Here is a 23833-nt window from a genome sequence, read left to right as displayed (position 1 = left end):
GAGACAGGCTTCTCACCTGAGGCTTTAGGCATTGGGGGAAAAGAAGAAGAAGAGATTAGATTTATACCCCACCTTTGCTACCCAAATGATTCTCAGAGCAGCTTATTATCTCCCTTCCCCTCCCCACAAGGGACACCCTGTGAGGTAGGTGTGGCTGAGAGAGCTTTCCCATAACCACTCTTGACAGAACAGCTTTGAGAGAACTTGTGGCTGATCCAAAGTCACATCAGCAGCACATGTGGAGGTGTGTGGAATCAAACTCAGTTCTCCCAGATGAGAGTCCACGCACCTAACCACTATACCAAACTGACTTGGATTGGTCAGTGGTGGATGCATCTGCCAGTGACATGGGACATTGGCAGTGCTGGCAGACCCGGGGCTTTAGGTCACTCTTCAGCTGGCCCTCAACTGCGCTGGAAAGCCCACCAGAGCTCTGTTTGGACCAGGCAACCATGAGGAGATCACAGTGGGTGACTCTCCCCATACAGATTAGGAGGCTTCCAGGCCTACAGGGAGCAAGAGGATTGGAGCTGAAGGTGAGACCTGCCCCTGAGATACATTGAAGCTTGGGGATAAGGACTTCCAAAGTAAACAATGTGCTGATCCAAGCAGGGATGGCAGCACAGCAGAGCAGTTTCTCCTTGCTCAAGTTTCTGTGAGGCTTTCTCCTGTGGATTCAGGTAAATTCCAACAGAGTGGCTGCTCAGATTTTTCCTGCATTTTCCTGCTTTCTCTCTCAGATTTTCCGTGCATTTTCCTGCTTTCTCTCTGCAGATTGGAAGATGTAGGCCTTTAGTCTGGACTGGGCCTCCCAATCCCATGCATATGCAACTAGGAATCATGTTAGCCTTTCTGTGTCTGGGAGTAGCTGGCCAAGTGGTGGCTGATCTCGTCCATAAGGATGCTAGACTGATGAAATCAGGAGCTTTTGAGAACTAGTCAAAAGAGATGTTTCCATTATCCCTCACCACCCATGTCAGGCTTGGGTTTGGGGGTGGAGAAGTTCCTTTCAACCAAAGGATCTATGGCAACCAGCTCTGATAAAGAGGAGGGTGAATGGTCTAGACCTTTCTCTAAACCTTTCCTGGGGAAATTCTTCTAGGCCTTTCCATATGGAACATTTCTGCAGATTAAAAATGGTGTCTTTCCCGTCTCTTAACTGCAAATTAGATACAACATAAAAACCTAGATCATTTGCTTCAACCAATTTAGATACTAAAGGTTTTAAGAGACCATGCAAAGGGTCCTGAGTTTGTCCATTCCCTGAATTCTTTGATTATATGGAAAGGCAGAATGGGCTGTTCAGGCAATAGTACTTTCTTGCAGGTATAGGGAGAAAAGTCTTCACCTTTCCAGCAAGCAACATGGAAGACCTCTGATAGACACTCTGGTACTAGTCCTACATTCTGGAGCAGTGTTGCCTAAGGATGTGAACAATATGTTTAAGAGTTCAGTGGATAATAATGATGAAGAGGATGAGAATGAGATGGCCGTAGGGAATCGCATGACAACAGCCTCTCTGATAATGAGTTTCTGCCATACCCTCAAATTTCACCATGGACATGACCATCATGGTTTGGGCTGATAATCTCCCTCAGGAGATTCATCCTAAATATTATAAAGGCTGCAAAATTTGCAGCAGATGCATCCCAAGAGGCCATGCCATTCTGTGCCAGAGCACAGAATTATAATGGTTATTAGAAGGAATCTTCTAATAACCATTATAATGGTTATTAGAAGGAATCTATGGCTTTCTATGGAAGGTGGATCCTCTGTCTATTTCAGATTTATCTACATTAAAAACAAAACAAAAAAATAAACAAAAACAGGAGCAGAAGGATTTTAGGAGCTCCTGCATCTTTGGCTATGGGTCTCGATTTCAACAGAGACAGATCCGTCCTAACAAACAAGACAGGAACCAACAAAACAAAGACCCACCCAACTGTGGGTTGACTCCAGCAGTTTCTCCACATCTGGACAGAGTTGATGACTGACCAGTGGGCACTCTCCATCATCCGGAATGGATATAGGATAGAATTTATTTCCCACCCACATCATTTCTATGCTTCCCCACTTCCGAAGACAGAACAGAAACACCTGTTGTGTCCTATTCAACATTTAGTAGAGGAACTGGTGCCCTTAGAAAAGCATTTCCATGGGATTTATATGTAGTCCCCAAAAGATCCAGGGACTGGAAAACAATCCTAAGTCAACTCTGAAAGGCATATGAAGTTCAAGGTCTTGGGGCCGCCAAATGACGATATGGCCCACTCCACCACATCTGCAGCAACATTCCATTTGCGTTTTCAGGGAAGAAATCTGTAAAGCTGCAACCTGGTTCATTTTTTTTTACCTGTGTGAGACATTATAAATAGGACCAGTTAAAGTCTGTGGAAGCTTCATCTGGTAAAAAGTGTGGAACATGGTGGTGGAACAGAATAAAAATAAAATTAGGATCCCACCCAGGTTGTAGTTTGGGCATATAACTGGTTTGGATTACTTCCCTCACTAAAGGAGAATGAAACATTGGAACCTACCTGAAAGTGTCTTCTCGTTAGTGAGGTGATTCAATCTAATCTCCACCGCAAAAAACGAAAAACCAACAACCTAGTCAGACAGCGCCCTCCCCCCCCCAACTGTTATGGAAGTGGGCTATACTAAGACTGGAAAGTCAGTTTAGCTCTGAACTTCTACAATCTACACAAATTTGCATAGTCCTGCCTGGATTAAGAGGAGGCGTGACTGATTTGAATGATTTTGCCCCATTGAAGAGAAGAAACCTTCAGGTAGGTTCCAGTGTTTTGTTCAGCAAAACATACAACATTCAAGAGATAACTAGCAAATCAGAGAGGAGTGAGGAAACAGCATTTTAGGAATCAAGTGATATTTACCAATTGTAGAGAGGTCTGTAGAAGCAGAAGATCTAGAGAGAAATGGCCTGCATTTCATTCTGTGGAGGAGAGAAAAGGAAGCCCATGAATTGGGGGTGTATGTAATTGGTGTACCAGGAACACACAACACTCTCTAAGCGGGGTTTCAGAATCAAGGCCAATTCTTATTGGAAAATTGTGCCCTGAGGCTGTGGGAAAGTGTGTGTCTTTTTTGGTGGGAAACATTTGGAGAACAATCATGATGATTGCAATACCAAAGTGAAACGAAGGTTTGGGCCATGGCTTGATGGCTGCTAATGATGACCCAGGAAGATTTGACTGGACAGGTGACACTGAGATAATGGGATTAAGTTGTACTTAGGTGATAATGAAGAGGAACCAGTGGTCTTGAGTATGCAAAAGAGGGTTTGAGAGTAATTGCTTGCTTGATCAAAGTGGGCAGCCTTATTGGTCTGAAGCAGTTGAACAAAGCAGAACAAAGTGCTTGCTTGAGTCGCTAACAGTCTTCCTGAGATGTTTCACATAAGTAATCTGTTTGCTTAAATTAAGCCTTTAGGGTGGGGAAAAGACACCTGTTCTGACCACCTCCTAATTTAATCAAAGTATATTTCTCTCACTTTCCCATGAAGCTATTTGACTGGTATCAATGTTTGATGTCCTGGCCTGCCCAGGCCCTGGTAGTGCTTGCACCAGACTTCTCTGAGTTTAAGGAAGGGTCTGGCTGCTAATACACTCAAAATAATTTGGACATAATTCAGAATGCAGATTACATGAAATCTGCACACATACACAACCAGAGCAGGTTGCTGGGTTAGCACTGAAATATGACCAGACCATTCATTAAAAAGTAGCTGATTTGGATTTTGATTATAATTTATTTGGATTAGTTCTGATGATGTCCAAAATGAGATTTTTTTATGAGGAAATAAATTATAATATGGTTCTCAAGATTAACAGCAATATCAAGCTTTAGGATTACTGACTCTAATAAGTGTAAGTAAATATTTCAGATCTGAGAGCCTGTGCCTGGTCTCCAGTATGAAAAGTATTTTAGATTTCACAGAAGGTACTTACATCTTTGTGTAAACAGTCTATTCCTGTACTGACACCTCTGCATTTGGCTTATCTCATGAAAAAACATTCAATGTGGTGGGTCTCATAACATTTCAACATCTGCTGTGTGGTTGGATTACAGCTGGTTCCTCGTCCCCCCCCCCCCCCCTGCTTTTATTATTTTTTCATATACAGTGTTTGCCATGCAATACAGTGTGCATTTATGGCCTACCTCGAAGATACAAATATATTATACAGTAAAGCTGATGCTTGGTCCAATGAATCACTGAATGATAGGGAAAGTTCATGATGAAGCACAAAGATAAAAACAGGAATGCAATAGTCTGGAGCACTTTGTTCTACATAAGAAGGTCACAGTCATGTTTATTGCTTTGGATTGTATGCATTTTTGTTGACATCTCATATTTGTGCCTTTTTACAATTCATTATTATTATTGTTTGTAAAAAACCAGACTTTTAAAAAAATTCAAGGATAATAGTGGTTGATATTCTATCTATAGGGGTGTCAAACTCATTCATTAGGAGGGGTGGATCTGACACAAATGGGATTTTGTTGGGCCAGGCCATAACATTTAAAATGAGGTACTGGAGATATAAACTTTATAAAGGACACAGACAAACACAATTAAAGATATGTTTTAACTTAAAATACAAATATTCTTAAAACTCTTGCAGTATTTTGTTTAAAATGGAAAGGTGAGGGAATAAATAAATAAAACTTCAAGAAAAAGCACAAAGATCACAGCAGAAACAGAAAATATAAAATGCTCTGAGCCTGGGAAAACAATGAGATTGCATTGCAAGCTTCTCCCCCTGCCTTCCAGGTCTACATAAATAGGTGATGGCTCTCCAGGATAAGAGCTCCCTTTGACTGTTTCCAGGTTAAAGTACTCACTAGGTACCAATTCTCAGGTCCACTAACCAGAGACAAGCTGGCTCAAAGCATCAACCATTTATTTGAAGGACACAATTCCACGAAGCAACAGCTTCAGCTGGCCATAGGAATGCTGCAGCACAGACAAAGTTGCAAGGAAAATGTGGAATTGATTTTCCATTAAAAAAGTCCATTCTGCATTTTCTTTGCAGCTTTGCAAGCCCAGAATTGCTTCCTGGTTCAGCCTGGAAAGACAAGGAAGAAGGAACTGGAAATTTCAGCAGCTTCCGAGCTTCAAAGGGTGAGGACAGGACCCTGATTAAAGCCCTGGGCGGGCTGATTCTGGCCCACAAGACGGATATTTGACACCCCTGTTCTATAGTGTTCAGAAAGTTTTTCCAGTTTAAGGAGCCTGCCTTCATCTTCAGAGTTGGAAACAGGTTTCAGACTTTGCTTAGTGGACTAGGACTAGGGGTGGGCACAGACTGGGCCATAAACCTAAATTTTCCAAGGACTATATGTTCCCTTTAAATGGCTTTTGCAACGCTGTGCAGGTGTATAAGTGAGGGCTGAGTGGCGAGTTCACTGTGCAGCTTTGCACAAAAGCCATTTAAATTTTAAATGGCTTTTTATATGGACCAAATGGGCCACAACCTGGTTTGTAGTCTGGGGGTCCATAATCCCCAGACATTGAACCTCCTCGGTCTGTTTTTTCCCTAGACCATGTGAAGCAGAGAAATAACGAGGTCCACACAGACTTACTGGTTTGAAGCGAGGTTTACTTTATGGTACCATAAGCAGGACCCAGTCGGGCATGGGCCCCCAAAATGACTGAGTTACAGTCATTCTACATGCAGACAGTTTTATTCACACAGAAAACAAGCAGGCAGGCACACAGGTCTGATTTCAAAGGTCCTGCTTTCACAGAACTCCTTCTAGTAAATTTCCATTACGAAGTTTCCTTACTTATCTATATACAGCAAGTCGCCTGTAGGAGGCTGTTCCTTATCTAATCTCAGCTGGAGCTCACACCCACTGGGCGGTAAAGTCAGTTTCTAACGGCAGTTTTACAACAGACACCTTTGTTTGAAGACAAAGCATATTTTTATTCAATATGACAAATATTATTATTGCGGGTATTATTAATTATTCATGGGCTCTCCTTCATTCCCTTTTTCAGTCTTCTGAAAACTTATTTAGTTTGAAGGAAACTGACCATCATCATCATTAAACAAATTTCTGTATGACCACTCAGGAAGGGCAGCTAGGTGACAATTTGGTTTCGACATTCCCAGGAAAGACTGAAATGATACTACAATGGGGTAATGAAATAGTATATTGACAGAGATGGGGTAAAGATGGGTCATGGGAGGAGGAGAGACAGTGATGGGATTATCCATTCACACTGGCACATCCCTGTATTTTTCCATCTAGAGAAGATGTGTGTGTGGGGGAAGGTCACTCAGAGGCATACCTTGGCCATGCAGCCCAGCCTTCCAATATGGAGTTTTCCTGGTCTCCATCATGGGGCCTTTCTGGGCACACAGGCTAGCTTGAGAGGGGCCCCTCATGTCTTTTAAGGCTACCCTCTTTATTCGGCAGCACTCTGATATCAATTCCCCCCCCCCCTTTGTCACTGCCCAATCCTTAGAGTGTGTGTGCCACATTTCATGATGCGCCGATCAGACTTCAAACAACCAGGGTTGAGACACAGTTTTGACAAAGGGGAATGGCTTAGGAATGTCAACTACCAAAAAATAGGCTATACATGCGTTAAAATTAAAAAAAATCCAATCAGGAAAAAGGGGACTATGTGTCTTGGTACTGAAAACTAACTATCACTGAAATTTGGGAGGATCTTGAGGAGGAGGTAGAGGAAAGAGGAGGCTAGAGATACATTTCATTTTTGAGATAACCAATCACTTGAACAGGGAAATCTATTCATGATATATGCATTGAATAATTACATATGTCCAGGCTAAATTTGTGAACATAAAACTTGAAAGGATCCTAGGGAACATTTCTTTATCAATAAAACATTACTAGCTATGATGCAAGAATACAAGAACTCATCTCAATTTCTAAAACGCATAAGCAATAATAAGGGACATATGCAAGTGACATGCTATAAACTGGATCAACTCATGTGCCTTTATGGCAAACACCTTGTTGTAGCCTGGGTGATTAAGATACACACATTCAGACATACTTGGAAACATTGCCAGTTGCGGGCAGTCTACATTTGGCCACATTATTTACAATAGAAAAACAATTTCCTGACTAATTCCTTGTATCCCTCCCCCCTTAGTCTAACAAAAGGTCTTCTTCCTTGAGTTCATGGAGGGTTTGCATGCTTTATGCATGACAGTCTATTCACAGGGAAATCTGTTTTTTATTGCAGCCAAAAGGAATTTTTTTTCTGGAAACACAACTTGGAAGTGGCAAGCTGGGGCAACTAGCCTTTTGCTAGGCAGAGGAATTTCCCTGAAATGAGTTTTCTCCACAACTCAGTTTGGATGGCATTCTGGGGTCCTTCCAACATCAATGAGGCATGGCCAGGCAAATTTCAGGACCTCTGGGTAGATATGGAAGAGCCTGGAAAGCATACTTGGAGAAACAAACAAAACAACCATAGTAGGTACTTTCCCCCTTTAAAGCTTTCCTTGGCTGTCCACAGATTGCCATAACTTGAGTCCAACCCTGTTAAGATAGGGTTGCAAACATTAAATTACCACACTTGCTTTGGACTGGAGACTTCCTCCTCCTCACATGGAGTTTCAGTTTGACAAGGTCTCTTACCCTTCCAATGTTAAAGGGCAGATTTCATACACCATACATTATGCAGAACACAAATCCACAATATAAACCTATGCATCACTTCTCATGATTTAGGCTAGTGCACATCCATATAGAAAGCATGCACCTAGAGGTTCATGAGAGGCTTTTTACTTTGTTGCAACGGATATGAATTTTTTAAAAAAGAAAACATGAAACTGTGCACACGATTGGAGCTCCAAGAAGAGATTACCAGAGTTGGGATTACCCCTGGATTATGAAAATGGTCACAAAAAGGGAAGAAAAACTTTTGCTATAGTTTTGGAATATATGAAATTGTCAAAAATAAGAAAAACGTCAAAAACAAACAAAACAAAACTGAGGCCTCAATAGAACAATACCAGTTTTAACATACACGTATGCGAGGGATCAGACCCAAAATGATTAGAGAACTGCATTAGAGAATTTAAACCATTGGAAATCAGTAGGGTGATCAAGTCCCACTGAACCCCATTTTTCTCTGTGCCAGCTCATCCAAAATTTGTTCTGTGGGTCTCACATAGGTGTGAGAGTGGGTGTCAACAAACTTTAACAACAAAATTCTTAAAGCAAATAATAGTTAATCCTTAAACAAACAATTCTTAGCAGACATACCAGCAATTCTTAAAACTACTATATAATGATGAGCATGCACTAAACTTGAATTGCAGTCTGAGTTTCCTTCATATATAACAAAACAATCCTGGAAAGCAAATTCTGGTTAATACAGCTTGACAAACACACAAAGCAATTCTTAAATCTACTTATAATAAGCATGCACTATATATATATGAATTTAGGAGAAAACCTACTAAGGAGCTTGCACAGCCAAGGAGATGTATGGGTCAGCGCAAAGATATAATTCAAAACTGTGTGGGGCAGTGTAAAGATATAATTCAAAACTGATGCATAAAGCAGGGTGCCAAATAATGCACCTTGATGAATAAGGTTGAAATAATAGAGAGGCAGAAACTTAAAACAAGCAAATGGAAATGTGTTATCCAGTAGCAAGCCTGGCCAGGACTGGAGACTGGATTGAAACACAAAATCAAGTAGAATTGGAGTCCTACCATGGTAAGAACATGAAACAAGGAAAGGATTTTCTAAACAAAACACTCAGAAAAGGTCAAGCTCTAACAAAATACTATAGATGGAGGCATAAAATAAGATAGATAAGCATGTAGATGCCTCTTTCCACAGGTAAGAGGTTCACCAAATAGCTAAATAGGAAGATTGATATGCACAGTTCATAGATGGAACATAACTATAAATGACATTAAGAGAGCAGATGAAGATATACATTTGAGGAATGCAGAACATTATTAAACTCCAGATTTCTAATGAAGACCAAGAATTTTCAGGAATTCTGCCTAGTGAATTACCAGCAAATCTAGAAAAGGTATTTCTATGGGAAACACAACACTGAGAATAACTGGGTCACTGGTAAAACAAAGTATTAGTTTCTCAAGTCTTAAGAGAGAAGATGCATAGTGAGAGGGTAGCTTTACCCAAGGAAGGGTACAGATAACACATATAACACATGTTACCACTTCAAATGAAAAGAGGTCATGTAGGAACCAAAATTTATGAGGTAGAATTTTAAAACACTGCTCTTTTCAGAAAATAAAAATTCAGTACCAACAACAAAAGGAATTTTCAGATTTAAATGAATGAAAAATTGGGAAGCAGTTCAAGGTAAGATACAAAACTGTGTTAGATGGAACACTTGAAGACCACATGCTCCTGGTATGAGATGTACTTAACAAATATCACAAGAGAAATAAAATTTCCAAAAGGTTTGATACTGTATTGCTTTAGCAGAAAAAGATGTTCCACGTAAACCCAAAATTGCAAATATAAACTTTTAACCCATTGTCTCAGATTAAAAAAAATTAACAAAAGATCTTCTATTAGGTGCACCATTTCTTTAAAACAAAGGAGATCACAAGTTGAATATCTTAAAAGTGTTCCCCTTAAAATTAAAGCTACAAAATCTAAGTACAGGGGAAACTGATAACAGCCACTAGAAAAATATTTTCAGACTCAAAAGGTAAAGCAAAAAAAAAAATTATCAGAGGAAAAGCTTCTAATCTAGGAGAACTCTTAGCCTCAGGGCAGTTTACAGGCAGGGCCTTTTCTCTAGCAGTGAAGGATTAGCTGTAAGTGGAACTTTGGGATGCCAGCTCCAGGCTGGAGATTTCTGAATATTTGGATTAAATTTGACGATTACAAGGCGTGCATTTTCGTGAACATTTTCTCTCCCAGAGGCACTGGCCTTAATGTTCCGGGCATTACATTATATTTTTGGGAGTGATTTCCAGGTTACACCTGGAGACTGGCACCCTTGCAAAACAAAGTAGTGTTTTGAGCAAGCCAAGGAGCTTTCAAACTGACTTGCTTCTTTCAACATATGCACATCTTCCCTCCAGGCATCTTCCTGGCCGGGAGTGGTCTTTTAGAACTACTCATTTTTCTAGGGAAAACAGAAAACAGGAGCTGCCAGCAGGGGGTCTGGCAGCCAGGGAGCCCTGGGGTTTTTAAATTCCTCCCTCTCGTGATCCAGTGAGGTCGCCCTACCGGGAACTGCACAAGAGAAAATCCCTCTCGCTTAGAGGCTTCGTCTCCTCTCCTTCACACACACCACAGAAATCCTTCCAGATCCTAATTTCTGTGTTTCAGCTCCAAAGTGGAGCCTAATAGACAGAGCTTAAGGGGTGATCAGACCCTGCTTCTTGAGGTAGTTAGAATTCCCAGACAGTTCATACTCACAATCCTGAAGATCTTCCAATTCCCTGGACACGTCGGTTCAACCAGGTGCAGGGTCTTGGTTGGCAAACTGGACACCTTCTCCCACCGGGGCGGAGAGAGCAGGACTCAATGAAAAATGTGACCGTGGCGCCTAGTCCAGTCTTCCCGCCATGAGGGTGGAAGGTGGAAGGCTATACAACCAGCCAAGGGGAAGGAAATATGCTAACCCTGTTCATTTCCAGGCAGTCAGTGCACCAAAATGAAGCAGAGAAATAATGAGGTCCGTCTGCACAGACTTACTGGTTTGAAGCGAGGTTTACTTTATGATACCATAAGCAGGACCCAGTCGGGCATGGGCCCCCAAAATGACTGAGTTACAATCATTCTATATACAGACAGTTTTATTCACACAGAAAACAAGCAGGCAGGCACACAGGCTTATCTGATTTCAAAGGTCCTGCCTTCACAGAACTCCTCCTAGTAAATTTCCATGACGAAGTTTCCTTACTTATTTATATAAAGCAAGTCGCCTGTAGGAGGCTGTTCCCTTATCTAATCTTACAGCTGGAGCTCATACCCACTGGGCAGTAAAGTCAGTTTCTAACGGTAGTTTTACAACAGACCCCTTTGTTTGAAGACAAAGCATATTTTTACTCAATATGACAAATATTATTATTGGGGGTATTAATTAATTATTCAGTGGCTCTCCTTCACATGCCTAGATAAGATACAGCCGGTCTCTGTGAGCTTTTCCTTTTTCTTTTTTTGTTGTCAGTTCTGGCCCCATACCACTTTGGTTTATCCTCTGATCTTTGCAGACATTTTTGTGCTTTTAGTTTCCACTTGGGAGGGGGTGTTGTCCTTTGGAGATTTTTTTTTGTTTTCCTTCCAGTCCTCCCCTCCCCCATTTCTTTTGAGACCGCTATATCTATCTATATACATATACACACAAAATCTCCATCAAGTCATAGCTAGTGACCTCATAGAGTTTTCAAGGCAAGAACATACAGAGGTTTGCTCATTGCCTCCCTTTGCTGTCACATCCCTGGTATTCTTTGGTGGTCTGCCATCTCAATACCAGCCAGGACTGGCCCTGTTTAGCTTCAAAATTGAAAAGATTGAGCTAGCCTGGGTTTTCCAGGTGAGGGTGAGACCACTTTTACCCAGATCCTTTTTTGTGCAAACCAGTTTTGAGTCACCTTTTCCTTGTGCATAATGCTTTTGTTGGTTTTCTTAGTCCTGTTCACTCCCACTTACACCTCCAGCCTGCTTTTTAATGATTGGGTTTTCATGGTCAAACCATTCCTCCCCCTCACCAAGAAGATGAGTAGTTTCATTTTCTTTTTAAAAATGGCAGTAAAGTATTGACATATTGCTAGAGTGTTGTAACAATGGGCTTAGTAAGTTCTCTGAATTTCTAAATTTCATTAAAAAAAAAAAAAAGCAAGTCCTTCACCAGTGGTGTAGTGGTTAAGCCAGTGTGGTATAGTGGTTAAAAGTGGTAGGACTCTAATCTGGAGAATCTGGTTTGATTCCTCACTCCTCCGCATAAGAGGAAGGGAAAATGATTATAAGTGAGATTGTAAGAGAGGAAGGGAAAGTGATTGTAAATCTCTGCAATACTCCTTTGGATAGCGAAGAGTAGGGTATAAAACTAACTCTTCTTTGCTCCTTCCTTCACAGAAGTATAAGAAATATCTCAACGAGAGAGAGGTTAAAGACTTACACTTTTCAAAATAAAAGCTGGGGATTCAGAGTTCCTGCTAATTCTATTGTTAATTCTCTAGCAATATATCGATATTGTAATGCCACCAGTGACACAACTGATGGTGACAGCTCTCCTGAAAATCGTCATTACTGCAGACATGTGTGGACTGACTCCACAACTGTAAAAATGTAGAAGGCAGGCAGACATGTGGAAAAATCATGCCCAAACTGATTCCAGTGCTTGTGGATCAGTTGCAAAAAAAAAAAAATTCAGGAATAAGTCAAGCATGCAGAAAAGCCCTGTTTGTGTGCGAGCATGTAGTATAGTTGACAATAGAGTCAGAAAGCATATCACCATGAGTTCCTTGGAGGAATGGTGGAGTAGAAATATATGTTGTCTTCTGTCTCATTCACATATATTTATAAAATGGTGCAAATGTTTATATGTGAAGAATTTGTGTATCCCTATGTACACAACACTGTTTTCAGATCTCTGTACAGTTAATTTACATTAGTTGATGGATGCATTCATTGTATAACCCCACTTAGCTGTCTTTTTTCTCTTTATCTGTGCAGCATGTGCATTCCGCTACAATGGGCTTTCATTTGTCTACCTCATCTACCTCCTGCTCATTCCTCTCTTCTCTGAACCTACAAAAACAACAATGCAAGGTAAGAATGTTTCTTGCAGATATTTTGGTTTGTTTTCTTGAAGGTATGTCAATGACTATGTGAATGGTGTAAATTTACTCAGAAAATTGTTTTGGAAGTGGTGTGTGAATCTGATAAGGGAACAGAATATAGGGAGAGAAATATATATATATATATATATATATATATATATATATATATATATATATATATATATATATATATATATATATATATATATATATATATATATATATATATGTATATATATATATGTATATATATATATATATATTGAATAATACAGTTCTGGTTAACTGTGGCTTTCATCTTCAGTTTATTTTAGATTAACAAAATTGCTATAGCCTTTTGAACTGCCTGGTACAGAGTGACTATATTCAGATAACCAAACAATCCTTTTTCTTAACTTACAAAGTATGTCACTTTGGGAAAGCTCTATGATAATGAACCAATAACAATATAGTCGAATCGCCCCAATAGCAAGCTGTTTCATTTTTATTGTGTGTGCAGCACCATTTGCTGAACTGATTCATAACGAACCATGAACCAGCCATTTTAAGCACAAATCGCAGTTCTTCCATCGATTCGTGCCGATCCCTACTCATGAGTTATTTCCAATACTGAGAACCAAATCCTCTGTATTCTAGTTCTAATTGTTATTCCTTCTCCCAACAATCGTTCCCATTTCCTTGGGTGTTTATCAAATGCTGTCCCTCAATTCAAAATTAATATATAGAAATCATGCACTTTCCCAGCTACCAAGCTATTAGTCAATTTTCAAAAAAATATTTTCTGCCAGCACTTCCCATGCTTTTGAATCAATGTTGAAATGATATGCCTAATCTGGAAAGAATTAGAATAATTGCAGTCTTTCTTCCTTCATTTTAGCTACAATTTGATCATAAGAGAGAATACCCTCATTGTATAAAAAACTTTCAGCTTCAGACAGTTTTCTTCCATAGCTGAATATCTCCTAAAGAGCTCACATCTCACACCTCTTCATCATAAATAGCAGATGTTAATGGTGATAGACCTGGACTCGATAGTAGTCTCAATTTCCTCCAAACATTTAAGTCAGCATTAATACTCACAAACTCATATTTCTTTTTCTTGTCAACAAACCAAACAATAGTTGACTAGTTCCGGTTGATTACTTTTTCAACAGTACTCAAATTCTTATCTGGCCTAAACCATCTTAATAGTGAGCTTAATCTAACAGCTTGTTAATAAACGTATATATTAGGCACACTCATTTTACCAGATGAAGGTTTCTGATACAAAATTCTAGCAGAAACTCTAGAAGGTTTGTTTTGCCAGATAAACAGAAGGGAACCCACTTTTGTCAACTTTTTAATATTCCTGGATTGATTGTTATGGGACTATTCATGAATAAAAACAATAGTCTTGGTAACACATACATTTTGATAGTGGCAGTCCTCCCCAACCAAGATATTGTTTGTTTGACTCATTTCTGATTCCAAGAGATGTTTCCTATTATTAATGTCCACAACTTAATAATATCTTCCTGAACCCAGATCCCCAAATATCTAATAGAACGACAGTGCTTTGGGATGCCTATTAAATGAGCAAGTTTGTTCTTCTGAGATATATCCATGCTAACACCCACCCAACTTGATTTCTTTAAATTTATATCCTGAGATCACCCCTCCCCCCAATGAAAAAAACTCAACTGGCACTGACTCAAAAGGCTTTGTGATAGACAGAGCTAGATCATCCATGCATAGTGAGAAGTTTGAAATTATCTTGCCCTATCTGGACTCCGCAAACTTCGATTCCAGTTCTAATTATAATAGAAAGTGCCTCTATCATCATTACAAGCAATAAGGGGCATATTTGCCTTGTGCCTTGGTGGATTCCAGTTCTTCCGTCAAAACCCTGTTTTCACTTTCTCTGGCTCTGGCGTTCTTATACATCATATATATTCATTCACTAAACCTTCCTCCTAAATTACAGTAATTCATGAATTTCTGTAATATTCTGTTAAACACTTTTTCAGCATCAAGGAACATAAAATACTGTCTGCTTCTTATTTTTTTCATATAATTTATGTTGAACAATACATAAAACAACTAGTAATAGACACTGCCTGGTTTGGACTTACAGTCCTAGGAATGACTATATTAAAAGGAGGACTTGTGAGGCTTTCTTTTGGTTTGTTTGACCATCTTAAAAGCAGGAGATATGAATCTGGACCAGTTGTAAATCTGAGGGTTCAAAGACCAAGGTTCTAAAACTGCTCTAAGTTGATGAGTCTTTGTTTGGGATATTGTTCACTTTTACTTCCCCAATAGGTGATTCAGGCAATGCAAGACTGTAGGTGAAATTATTTATGCAGTACCACATTTGCTCATGCTAATTAGTCCCAACAATCTGAGCATCAGGGTGCTGCCTACTAAGGGTACACATTTGAAAAATTGTTTTAATTCTGTATTGTAATTTCTGAAAAGGTAGCATTATTATTTTTTTATTAAATGTCAGGGATGGAGTGTTTATTATATCAGAAAAATTATGTCGGGGAAAATTTCTGTTTTTATAACGTCAGATAAGATGTCTGCTCATTGTTTCATATGAAGAGGATGGACGATTTTCTGGAGCAACTGTTTTTTTCAAAAAATGACACCAAAATCACAGCTAATCAAGTTCTCTGATAAAGACCACCCCCCTCAAGTTCCAAGGGAATTGGTCAAAGGAGTCCAGCTTTATGGCCCCCTAAAGAAGGTGCCCTCAGCTATCTTTCTCTCATATAGAAAAAATTATTTATAGAGCAGCTTTTTTTAAATAAATGCTATCCTCTCCCCCAAAACCCCTCCCCCTTATTAAAATAAGAATTAATACTATATTAATAGTAACAAAGCAACTCCCCCTCACCCAGAAAACACAAGTGTGTCCTCTTTGTAACCCCCCTTAGCAGTAGTATGTGCGAAAAGGATCTAGGGGTCTTAGTGGATCATATGCTGAACATGAGTCAACAGTGTGATGTGGTGGTTAAAAAGGCAAATGCAATTTTGGGCTGTATCAACAGAAGTATAGTGTCCAGATCACATGAAGTGATGGTATCGCTTTACTCTGTTCTGGTAAGACCTCACCCTGGAGTATTGTGTTAAATTTTGGGCACCACATTTTAGGAAGGATATAGACAAGCTGGAACGGGTCCAGAGGAGGGCGATGAATATGATCACCATATTCAAGTACTTGAAGGGCTATCATAGAGGAATGTGTGGAATTGTTTTCTGTGGTCCCAGAAGGTAGGACTAGAACTAATGGGTTGAAATTAAATCAAAAGAGTTTCTGGCTCAACATTAGGAAGAACTTCCTGACAGAGTGGTTCCTCAGTGAAACAGACTCCCTTGGGGAGGGGGGGCTCTCCTTCTTTGGAGGTTTTTAAACAGAGGCTAGATGGCCATCTGACAGCAATGAAGATCCTGTGAATTTAGGGGGAGGTATTTGTGAGTTTCCTTCATTGTGCAGGGGTTTGGTCTAGATGTCCCTGGAGGTCCCTTCCAGTTCTATGATTGTATGTTGGCTATTGCTAGTCTGATCTAATTTGGGCTGCTGTTTGGTCAGTAGTATCTGAGCCTTTTCTGTGGTCTGTGTAGTCTGTGTAGAGCAATGCTACAAAGGAAGGGAGGGAGGGAGGGATGGTGTATGCTATGAGTGTCACTTTATCCAGAGTGCTTCCGTGCGTAAAAGTATGCCTAGTGTATTGACAGATACACTGAAATTGCCATAGAACTTTCACAACTTCCTCCCAGCACCCCAGGACTGTGTTCTTAACCCTGAAACAACCCTATGAGAATTAGCTATGTTGAGAAGCACATTTACTTAAGACCACATTTACCTAAGAGCTTCACAGTTGAGTAGTGTCTTCTATCTGAGTTTCCTGTGTCCAAATACAACACCCTAGTTTCGCCCACACTTCTTTCTTGCCTCTCTACGGTGTCTAATGTGCATTGGTTTTATGCTACAAGCAACATCAAATTGATTTGGGTTGGAAGTGATTTGGTGAAACTTTTCCTTTCTTTACATATATGACTCTGTCTCTAAAGGGAACGGGAAGTTGAAGTATTTATTCTAATTTGAAGTTGTAAAACTACTGGTCAATGTCAGTCAACTATTAATAGAGTAAGTTTCCTATAAAACAGAAAACTAAACAGCTTCTTTGCTGCCACTTTTCTGCCTACCTTGTCTTATTTGACAGGCTACTGTTTAGTACTTGTGCTATTTTTATTCACATAATTCACTGTCTTGCTGTAGGGTGACTAGCTTCCATATATTTCACTTAATTTTTCTTAAAACTCTTTTTCCCATAGTATAATACAGATGTTGGAAGGTGATGCTTTCCCCCTCTTGTTAATACTAAACTGTTCTTTCTTTTTTTCCTGTTTCTTCCTGTCCCATTTTGTTCTTCTACAAACAGCTGTTTCTCCTTTCTTATTTTCCATTCCACCTGGATTTCTCATCTGTATACTAGTAATTTCTTGCAACACTTTCTCCATACAAAGACTCCAGACCTAACAGATTAAAAGTCTGTTCTGAGTTTGTATTTGAAATTGCCAAGTCTGTTTTTTTACTATTATTTCAAAGAGAATAAGCAGTGAAAGCACTGTTATTCTTCCCAAGATTATTAAGGGAATGCATCCTTTCATAGGATACAATATTACATTTGACATGCTGAGGTGAACTTTTCATTAGTATGTTTCAGTAAGCTCATATTTTTAGTGGTTGCTGCTAGGGGTATGCATTCGGTTTATCCAAGCCAAAAAAAATACCTTACTGGTATTTTTCAGGTATTTTAAAGCCTAATACAGATTAGAGGATCTGTTTTGACTACCGATATAGCTGAGCCTGAATAAAAGATTATGATATTCAGCTTTTATTCAGGTGCAGCTTGGAGAAGGCATTTAAAAAAGACTGTGGTCTCTTTTAATGCCTTCTGAGTTCACTCACTGTGCTGCACTATCACAGCGGTGGCAGCAGTATGGCTTGGAGAAGGCAAGGCATTTAAAGAGGCTGTGGTTTCTTTAAATACCTTCTGAGTTCACTCACTCAGTCATACAGCAGCACAGTTTAGAGAAGGCATTTAAAGAGACCACGATCTCTTTAAATGTTTCCCCCCTCCATTGAAAGCAATGGAGAATCGGGGCACCTTCTTTGGGGCCTATAGAATTGGAGCCCCTAGTTCAATCTTTTTAAAACTTGGGGGGGGGGTCAGGAGAGGTTCCAGAGCAGTGGAATGGTTCCCATAGGGTATAATGGAGCCAAATAAATTCAGGTTTCCTGGATATTTACCCAGGAATATCAGGAAATACCAATATTTTTGGGGTCCAATAGACGTGAATTAAAAAACCCCCACCATAATTCTTTTGTGCACACTCCTTGTTGCTGCTTTAAGGCAAATGTTCTGTCTAGCCTTGTGATTTCTCTTTGGTTATTGAAAAGACGATTGGCTCTATAACAAATCAAAACAGATATCCAAGTTCACAGTTTAAGTGGATCACAGAACTGAAATAATAAATAATAAATTAATGAAGCAGTGATGAAAGGGTGTTCCTCTTTACTGTCTGGATTCCTAAATGAGTTACTGTTTAAAAGCTTTTTCCCCCTGACTACAAGGAATTAAATGGTATGGTGATTCTCTTCTGATTTCTTGTCTTACTGCTAATGAGCATGCTAAATATATATACTAAGAGCAAAGTCCCCTTTAAGCTGCACTAGAGGGTGCTGGCACACAACATTTCAGCCAGCAGCACAGAGTAAATTGTTACAGCCCACAACTGAGAGAGAATTTTCTACCTCCAATGTAAACAATGGAGAATGGAGCACATCCTTCCAAGGCCCATAGAATTGAACCCCGTGGTCCAATCTTTTTTAAACTTGGGGTAGGTTGAGGAGAGGCACCAGCAGCTATGCTGTAGATTTGGTGTGTCTGTCTCAAAAAACAGCCCCTCCCAAAGCCCCGGAGAACCCCACATCAATTTTACATTATAACCTATGGAGTCCATTGACACTAATAATCTCCATAGGCTACAATGGAGCTGGGGGGGAGATTTTTTTTTGCACCCCTATTATGCTTCTCAGTTTGATTTGTAAGCTAGTTTGAGTCACAGGGAAAAGTGGAATATAAATATTTTAATAAATAATAGTCTGGGCTAGTTGATAACTAAGCAACTTTCTGTTTGTTAGGTTAGTCAGGGTTCTGACAGTTATACTTGACCTGTAATGCTGGTGGTCATATTTCACTAAATAAAAAACAAAGTTGACTACAAGAGTCCCCCCACCCCCAAATGCTGGTATGTTTTCTAAGGCAATGGTCTGATGCCAGATCTACCAATATAGTGGAAAGGGGAGGGTAGACCTGTTCTCCTGTGGAAATATCGTGAACTGAGTGGGTAGACCTATTCTCTGGCGGCCAGGTCTAACAGTATAATAGTGGAAAGGGGTGAGTAGACCTCTTCTCTAGAGGCCAAGTATATCAATATGGTGGGAAATGATGGGTAGACCTGTTCTCTGGAGACCCAGTGAAAGGGATGGGTAGGCCTATTTTCCAAAGGCCAGGTCTACCAATGGGGCAGGTAAATTTATTCTATGGAGGCCTGGTGCACCCACGTAGAGGACAACATTTTCTGCAGTGAAATTTGACTTGATTCTATTTTCTCTTATAATGTTTAAATTATTCTTAAAATATAGTTTAAAAGAATTATGGTTATAGAAATAATCTTCTAAAACTAATTTATGCAACAGTCAAATGTATAATTGCTCACAACTTTAATGCTACTAGCCTTTTTTGATCATGAGGTAGAATTTTTGCTCACAATACTGGAGATTAAAAGGAACTTTGACTAAATTTATGTAGTCAGTCTAGACCAGACACATTGATTTCAATGAGTTCAGTAGCCCTGCATAGATTCGACTGTAAAGAGTTGTATATTATCAGAATAATGATTACCATTACTTGGCAAAATTGCAGTGGTAAGGAGAAAATGAAGCTGATCTTACCTATGTAAATCACACAAACTCTTTCTTTTAAAAAACTGAGTGTTATTTGCTTTGTCTAATTTTCTTTTCTCATTCTCCTATATAAATTTGGAATTGGCAGGTAGTCTCACTTTTCAGAACTTTTAAGTTAATGTTACTTTGAACTTTCAAATATATGTAGTCTGATAATATGGAAGCCTCCAACCATCTTAATTTTGATGGTTTTTCATATATATATATATTGGGGGGATCCAACTTTTGCATTAACTACAAGCAATCTTATGGGGAAAATGGGGTGAATGTGGACCTTGTCACAATCTCTTTATGATAAATTGTATTCCTCTGTAGATTTGCAAATTATGTGCATTGTCAAAAACAGCTAAATGTCAAAATAATAAGTTACAATAATGCTTGTCTTAGAAGTTTGGCCGTAATGCAAAGGTGCATTGGAAGCTCCAAAATGCTTGATCATATGCTGCCTTGTCTCACAATTCAAGCTGTTAGCTAAATATATATATGGTCTCTGACCTGGCAGAGGTTCAAAGTTCAGAACAAAAGTACACAACTGCAGTGAAAATTTGCTCTTAAATCGCTTAATCTACAGTTCAGAATTTCCAAAGCTGTTGGTTATATTCCTTTCTCTCCCACCATTGTCTGTTCCAAGTCCATTGATTTGGGAATTTTAAGTGCTGGATGTAGTGTGGCTCATTGGCTATTCTGGTTTGTATGTTCTTGAAATGCATTTTTCATTGAGTATTCTTGGAAAGCTTTAATTGACAGAATTAATTCAGGCTTGTTGTGATACTAGCATTTTCATTCAGCCATCTTTAATTTGGGTTACATGCTAGTGATTTAGGCATTTCCAAAAGCCGATATTCTTGGAATGGTAATTGTATTGTAAATAGCTTCAACAGAAGTCTACACCTGTAACAGAACAGTGACCCAAAGAATTTATAGATTTATACAGAATCAGTGGTGAGGTAATTTAGAGAAATTCAGTAGATTATCCATATTTTGTCTTGTTTATTCATTTTTGTGGTTACATTCAGTTGAGAGGTAATTGGTCGAAGGGTTTGTGAAGGGATGCTTCACTTTAAATCCACTGTTAAACGTTGCTCATTTTCTCATACTGTAAGCCAAAATGCCCTCAAAACGAGGTTGGGGAATTGTCAGGTGGGCACCTGGCTCACTCAGGATCTTTTTACCTGTGTATATAGGATTCCACGCCCAGAAAAGTAATGCTTAAAATATTAGGGACTCTAATTAAGTAAAACAATTATAATTTATTAAGAAAAAAAAATAGGCTTCCATACAAGATACAATACTCATCAAAACATACATTCAGTCCTAGGAAACATAGATAGATAGGGGAACACATGGGTAGACAAACAGGGCGATATTTACCTATCATAGTCTTCAAGGAAGGCTCCAATGGCGACAAGCGAGGAAGTGGGAGAAGGGACCCGAAACTGATCAGGAATCCGGGATGGATCTATGCAGCAGAAGTTGGGATACTGATAGAAGCACACCTGTGGGTAGCTAGTCCACAGATTATAAGGACTCTCTTGAGCCCTTAGGGGATGGGAGGTATGAGGGAGGAGGAAGGTGGTCAGCTGGGGCATGACCTCACAAAAAGGGGAGGTTTCGCAGTGACCATAAGGGCTGGACTACTGCGACAACCAATAGAAAGTTCATTGGTGGCACCTAATTGGGTGCTTGCTCTTGACCAATGGACTTGCCTGGATCCTGGATATCTGAGTGAGCTTTCAGGTTGAAATGGACCAAGGGGAGGCTCCAAAATGACAGTTGGGACGAAGAATAGAGAGATTACTTGGGTGGGGAGATGCTTAGGACTATTAGATTTATCTAAAAGGGTGACAATAGAGAGTCATATCATGGCCTAGGTAACACCCAGTTTGTACAAAGGAACTTGGCTCTGGCTGAAGATGGTCTTCCTCTTCTTCTGTCTTCTTCTGGGCACCAGTCTTTGTCTAGAGTTCCGTCAAACAAAGAAAGTGGCGGTTGGACGATTAACCACTCCTGGGGTGGGTAGGTTGCTTGCAGGTATAGGTGACATATGGTGTGTACGTGAGCCGTCCGCTTCGCTGGAATGGAATGGCATTTTGTGAGTGGTTTATGAACAACACAATTGCCCGAATCGTGGTTCACAAATCAACAAACTGGCCCAACATTTCATAAACTTTGATTCATATGTCAGTTCATGTCCATCCTTAATCAAAACTTCTGAATTCATAACAACAACAGAAAAGATCTGTAGCTCTTCATTAATTATACTGAGTCTTGATAGAATCGCAAGCCTTGTTTAAACAGGCCATGGATCCTGTAGTGACAAGAAGAGAGCTACAGCTGAATGTCCACTATGTATAACAAGTTTTAGTTTGTTATAAAATACTGATGTTAAAGGGTCTGGGACTAAATCAAGAACTGAAAAGGTAAGGAAGAAACTTAGTAGATTTTCAGAAAATAACAATGTATTCAATTAATTGGAGCCAAAATGTCCTCAATTGAATGCCTTCCTTTTTCTTGCTGAGGCATTCTACTGCACCTACGAACTGAACTACCGCCCAAAAACAAAAAGGTAGTTCATGGATGATTTGTGAACAACCCAATTGCTTGAATCACAGTTTTCAAACCAGCAAACTGGAAGGATTTCTATTCAGGGCGTTTTGGCTCTGATTAATTGAATCCATTGTTACTTTCTGGACCAGAATTGGAAGATACACAATAGCAATATCTTTTATCTGTGGACACATGACTGCACTGACACATGACTTATTCCTAAGAGGCCTCATGAACATCCATGTCTTGTATTTATTAATTTTGCTTTGGAACATTCCTTTTTTGGTCCAGTATTGACATATTGTTTGCCATTTCTTTGTAATGTGCCAATTTGTACCTCATATTGCTTTACCTCTGAAGAAGGCCTTATCAGGCTGAAACATGTTAGGTCACAATAATTGGTCCTTGTGTATATGTTATGTGTACTTTGTAACGCGGCTGTCATTGAGCCCTTGTATGTTTTTAACTTTCTCAAAATAAATACATGTATTTTTCTTTATAATGAGTATATGTGAGATTTTAACTGTTGACCCTCTACTAGGTTTCTGTCTTAACTTTTCAGTTCTTGCTTCATTTTTATTGGGTTAAGTTTTTTTCTCCTCCTTGTGTCTGAGAGTCTGGGACCAAACTTGGATCTTAGACCATACCAAATTTTTAGATCTAAAATAATCTCACTTTTCCGAACATCGCATTGTCAGTTTCTCTGACATCACATCAGATCTCAATCTCACGATTTAAAATTTTATAACAATTGTATCCTTCCATTAAACATTCATTCTTTCAAGGAATTTAACCCCCCCCCCCTGTGCAGTACACATGATATTTTAGAAATCCATCAGGTTTTTTCCTGTAACTTTTGTTTTGCAGCAATGAATGGAAGTTTATGCTGCCATATAAATGTTAATGTAGTTTTTACTAGTATTCCCAAATTTCATTATTTACAGTCAATGGAACATTTCTTGGAATGGCTAGCCATCTTGATTGAAGCAATTCTTCCTAACTATGATGGTGGAAGACTTTCAAAATGTTAAAACCATACAAAATTCAGGCTGTAATTTCTTATGATTTATTTCAACTAACATACCCAGATTCTTTATAATCCAAAATACTTTGCTGAACTGCTAAACATTTAATGTTATTGTCAGGGCTTTTTTTGAGCAGGATATGCAAATGATTAGATGATAGAAAAATAGAGATGATTAAATAAAAATAAAGGTGATTAGATGAGCACAATTTACAGTAGTGCCCTGGAATAATAATGCCTACCAGAGCAATGATGTTAGTCTACGAAGTGGCCCAGATCTCTAAATCAATACAATTAAGTAATCATTGTGGTGGGAACAGAATTGTTGTTCTGTGAAAGTGTCTTAATGCTCATGAAGCTTTCTTAAGATTCATTGCCCAAAATTCAAAGTTTGCTTGTTCTCTGAATTGTAAACCTGAACAATTTAAAATAACATGTATTTGGCTGAGGGGC

The 23833-nt window shown here is 39.2% G+C and overlaps 1 protein-coding gene across 1 annotated transcript in view; it reads left to right on the top strand.

Annotated features, from left to right (window-relative positions):
• The window catches only part of PIEZO2 (piezo type mechanosensitive ion channel component 2), a 399620-nt gene that overhangs the window by 71676 nt on the left and 304111 nt on the right, over positions 1-23833 (top strand). Inside the window, exon 2 of the mRNA XM_060244021.1 lies at positions 12685-12780. Coding sequence (XP_060100004.1) covers positions 12685-12780 — 96 coding nt within the window. The remainder of the gene's footprint in view (positions 1-12684; positions 12781-23833) is intronic.

The sequence above is a fragment of the Heteronotia binoei genome, chromosome 7 (assembly GCF_032191835.1).
Source record: "Heteronotia binoei isolate CCM8104 ecotype False Entrance Well chromosome 7, APGP_CSIRO_Hbin_v1, whole genome shotgun sequence".
NCBI classification, from domain to species: Eukaryota; Metazoa; Chordata; class Lepidosauria; order Squamata; family Gekkonidae; genus Heteronotia; species Heteronotia binoei.
This window is presented reverse-complemented; position numbering and strand designations above follow the sequence as displayed.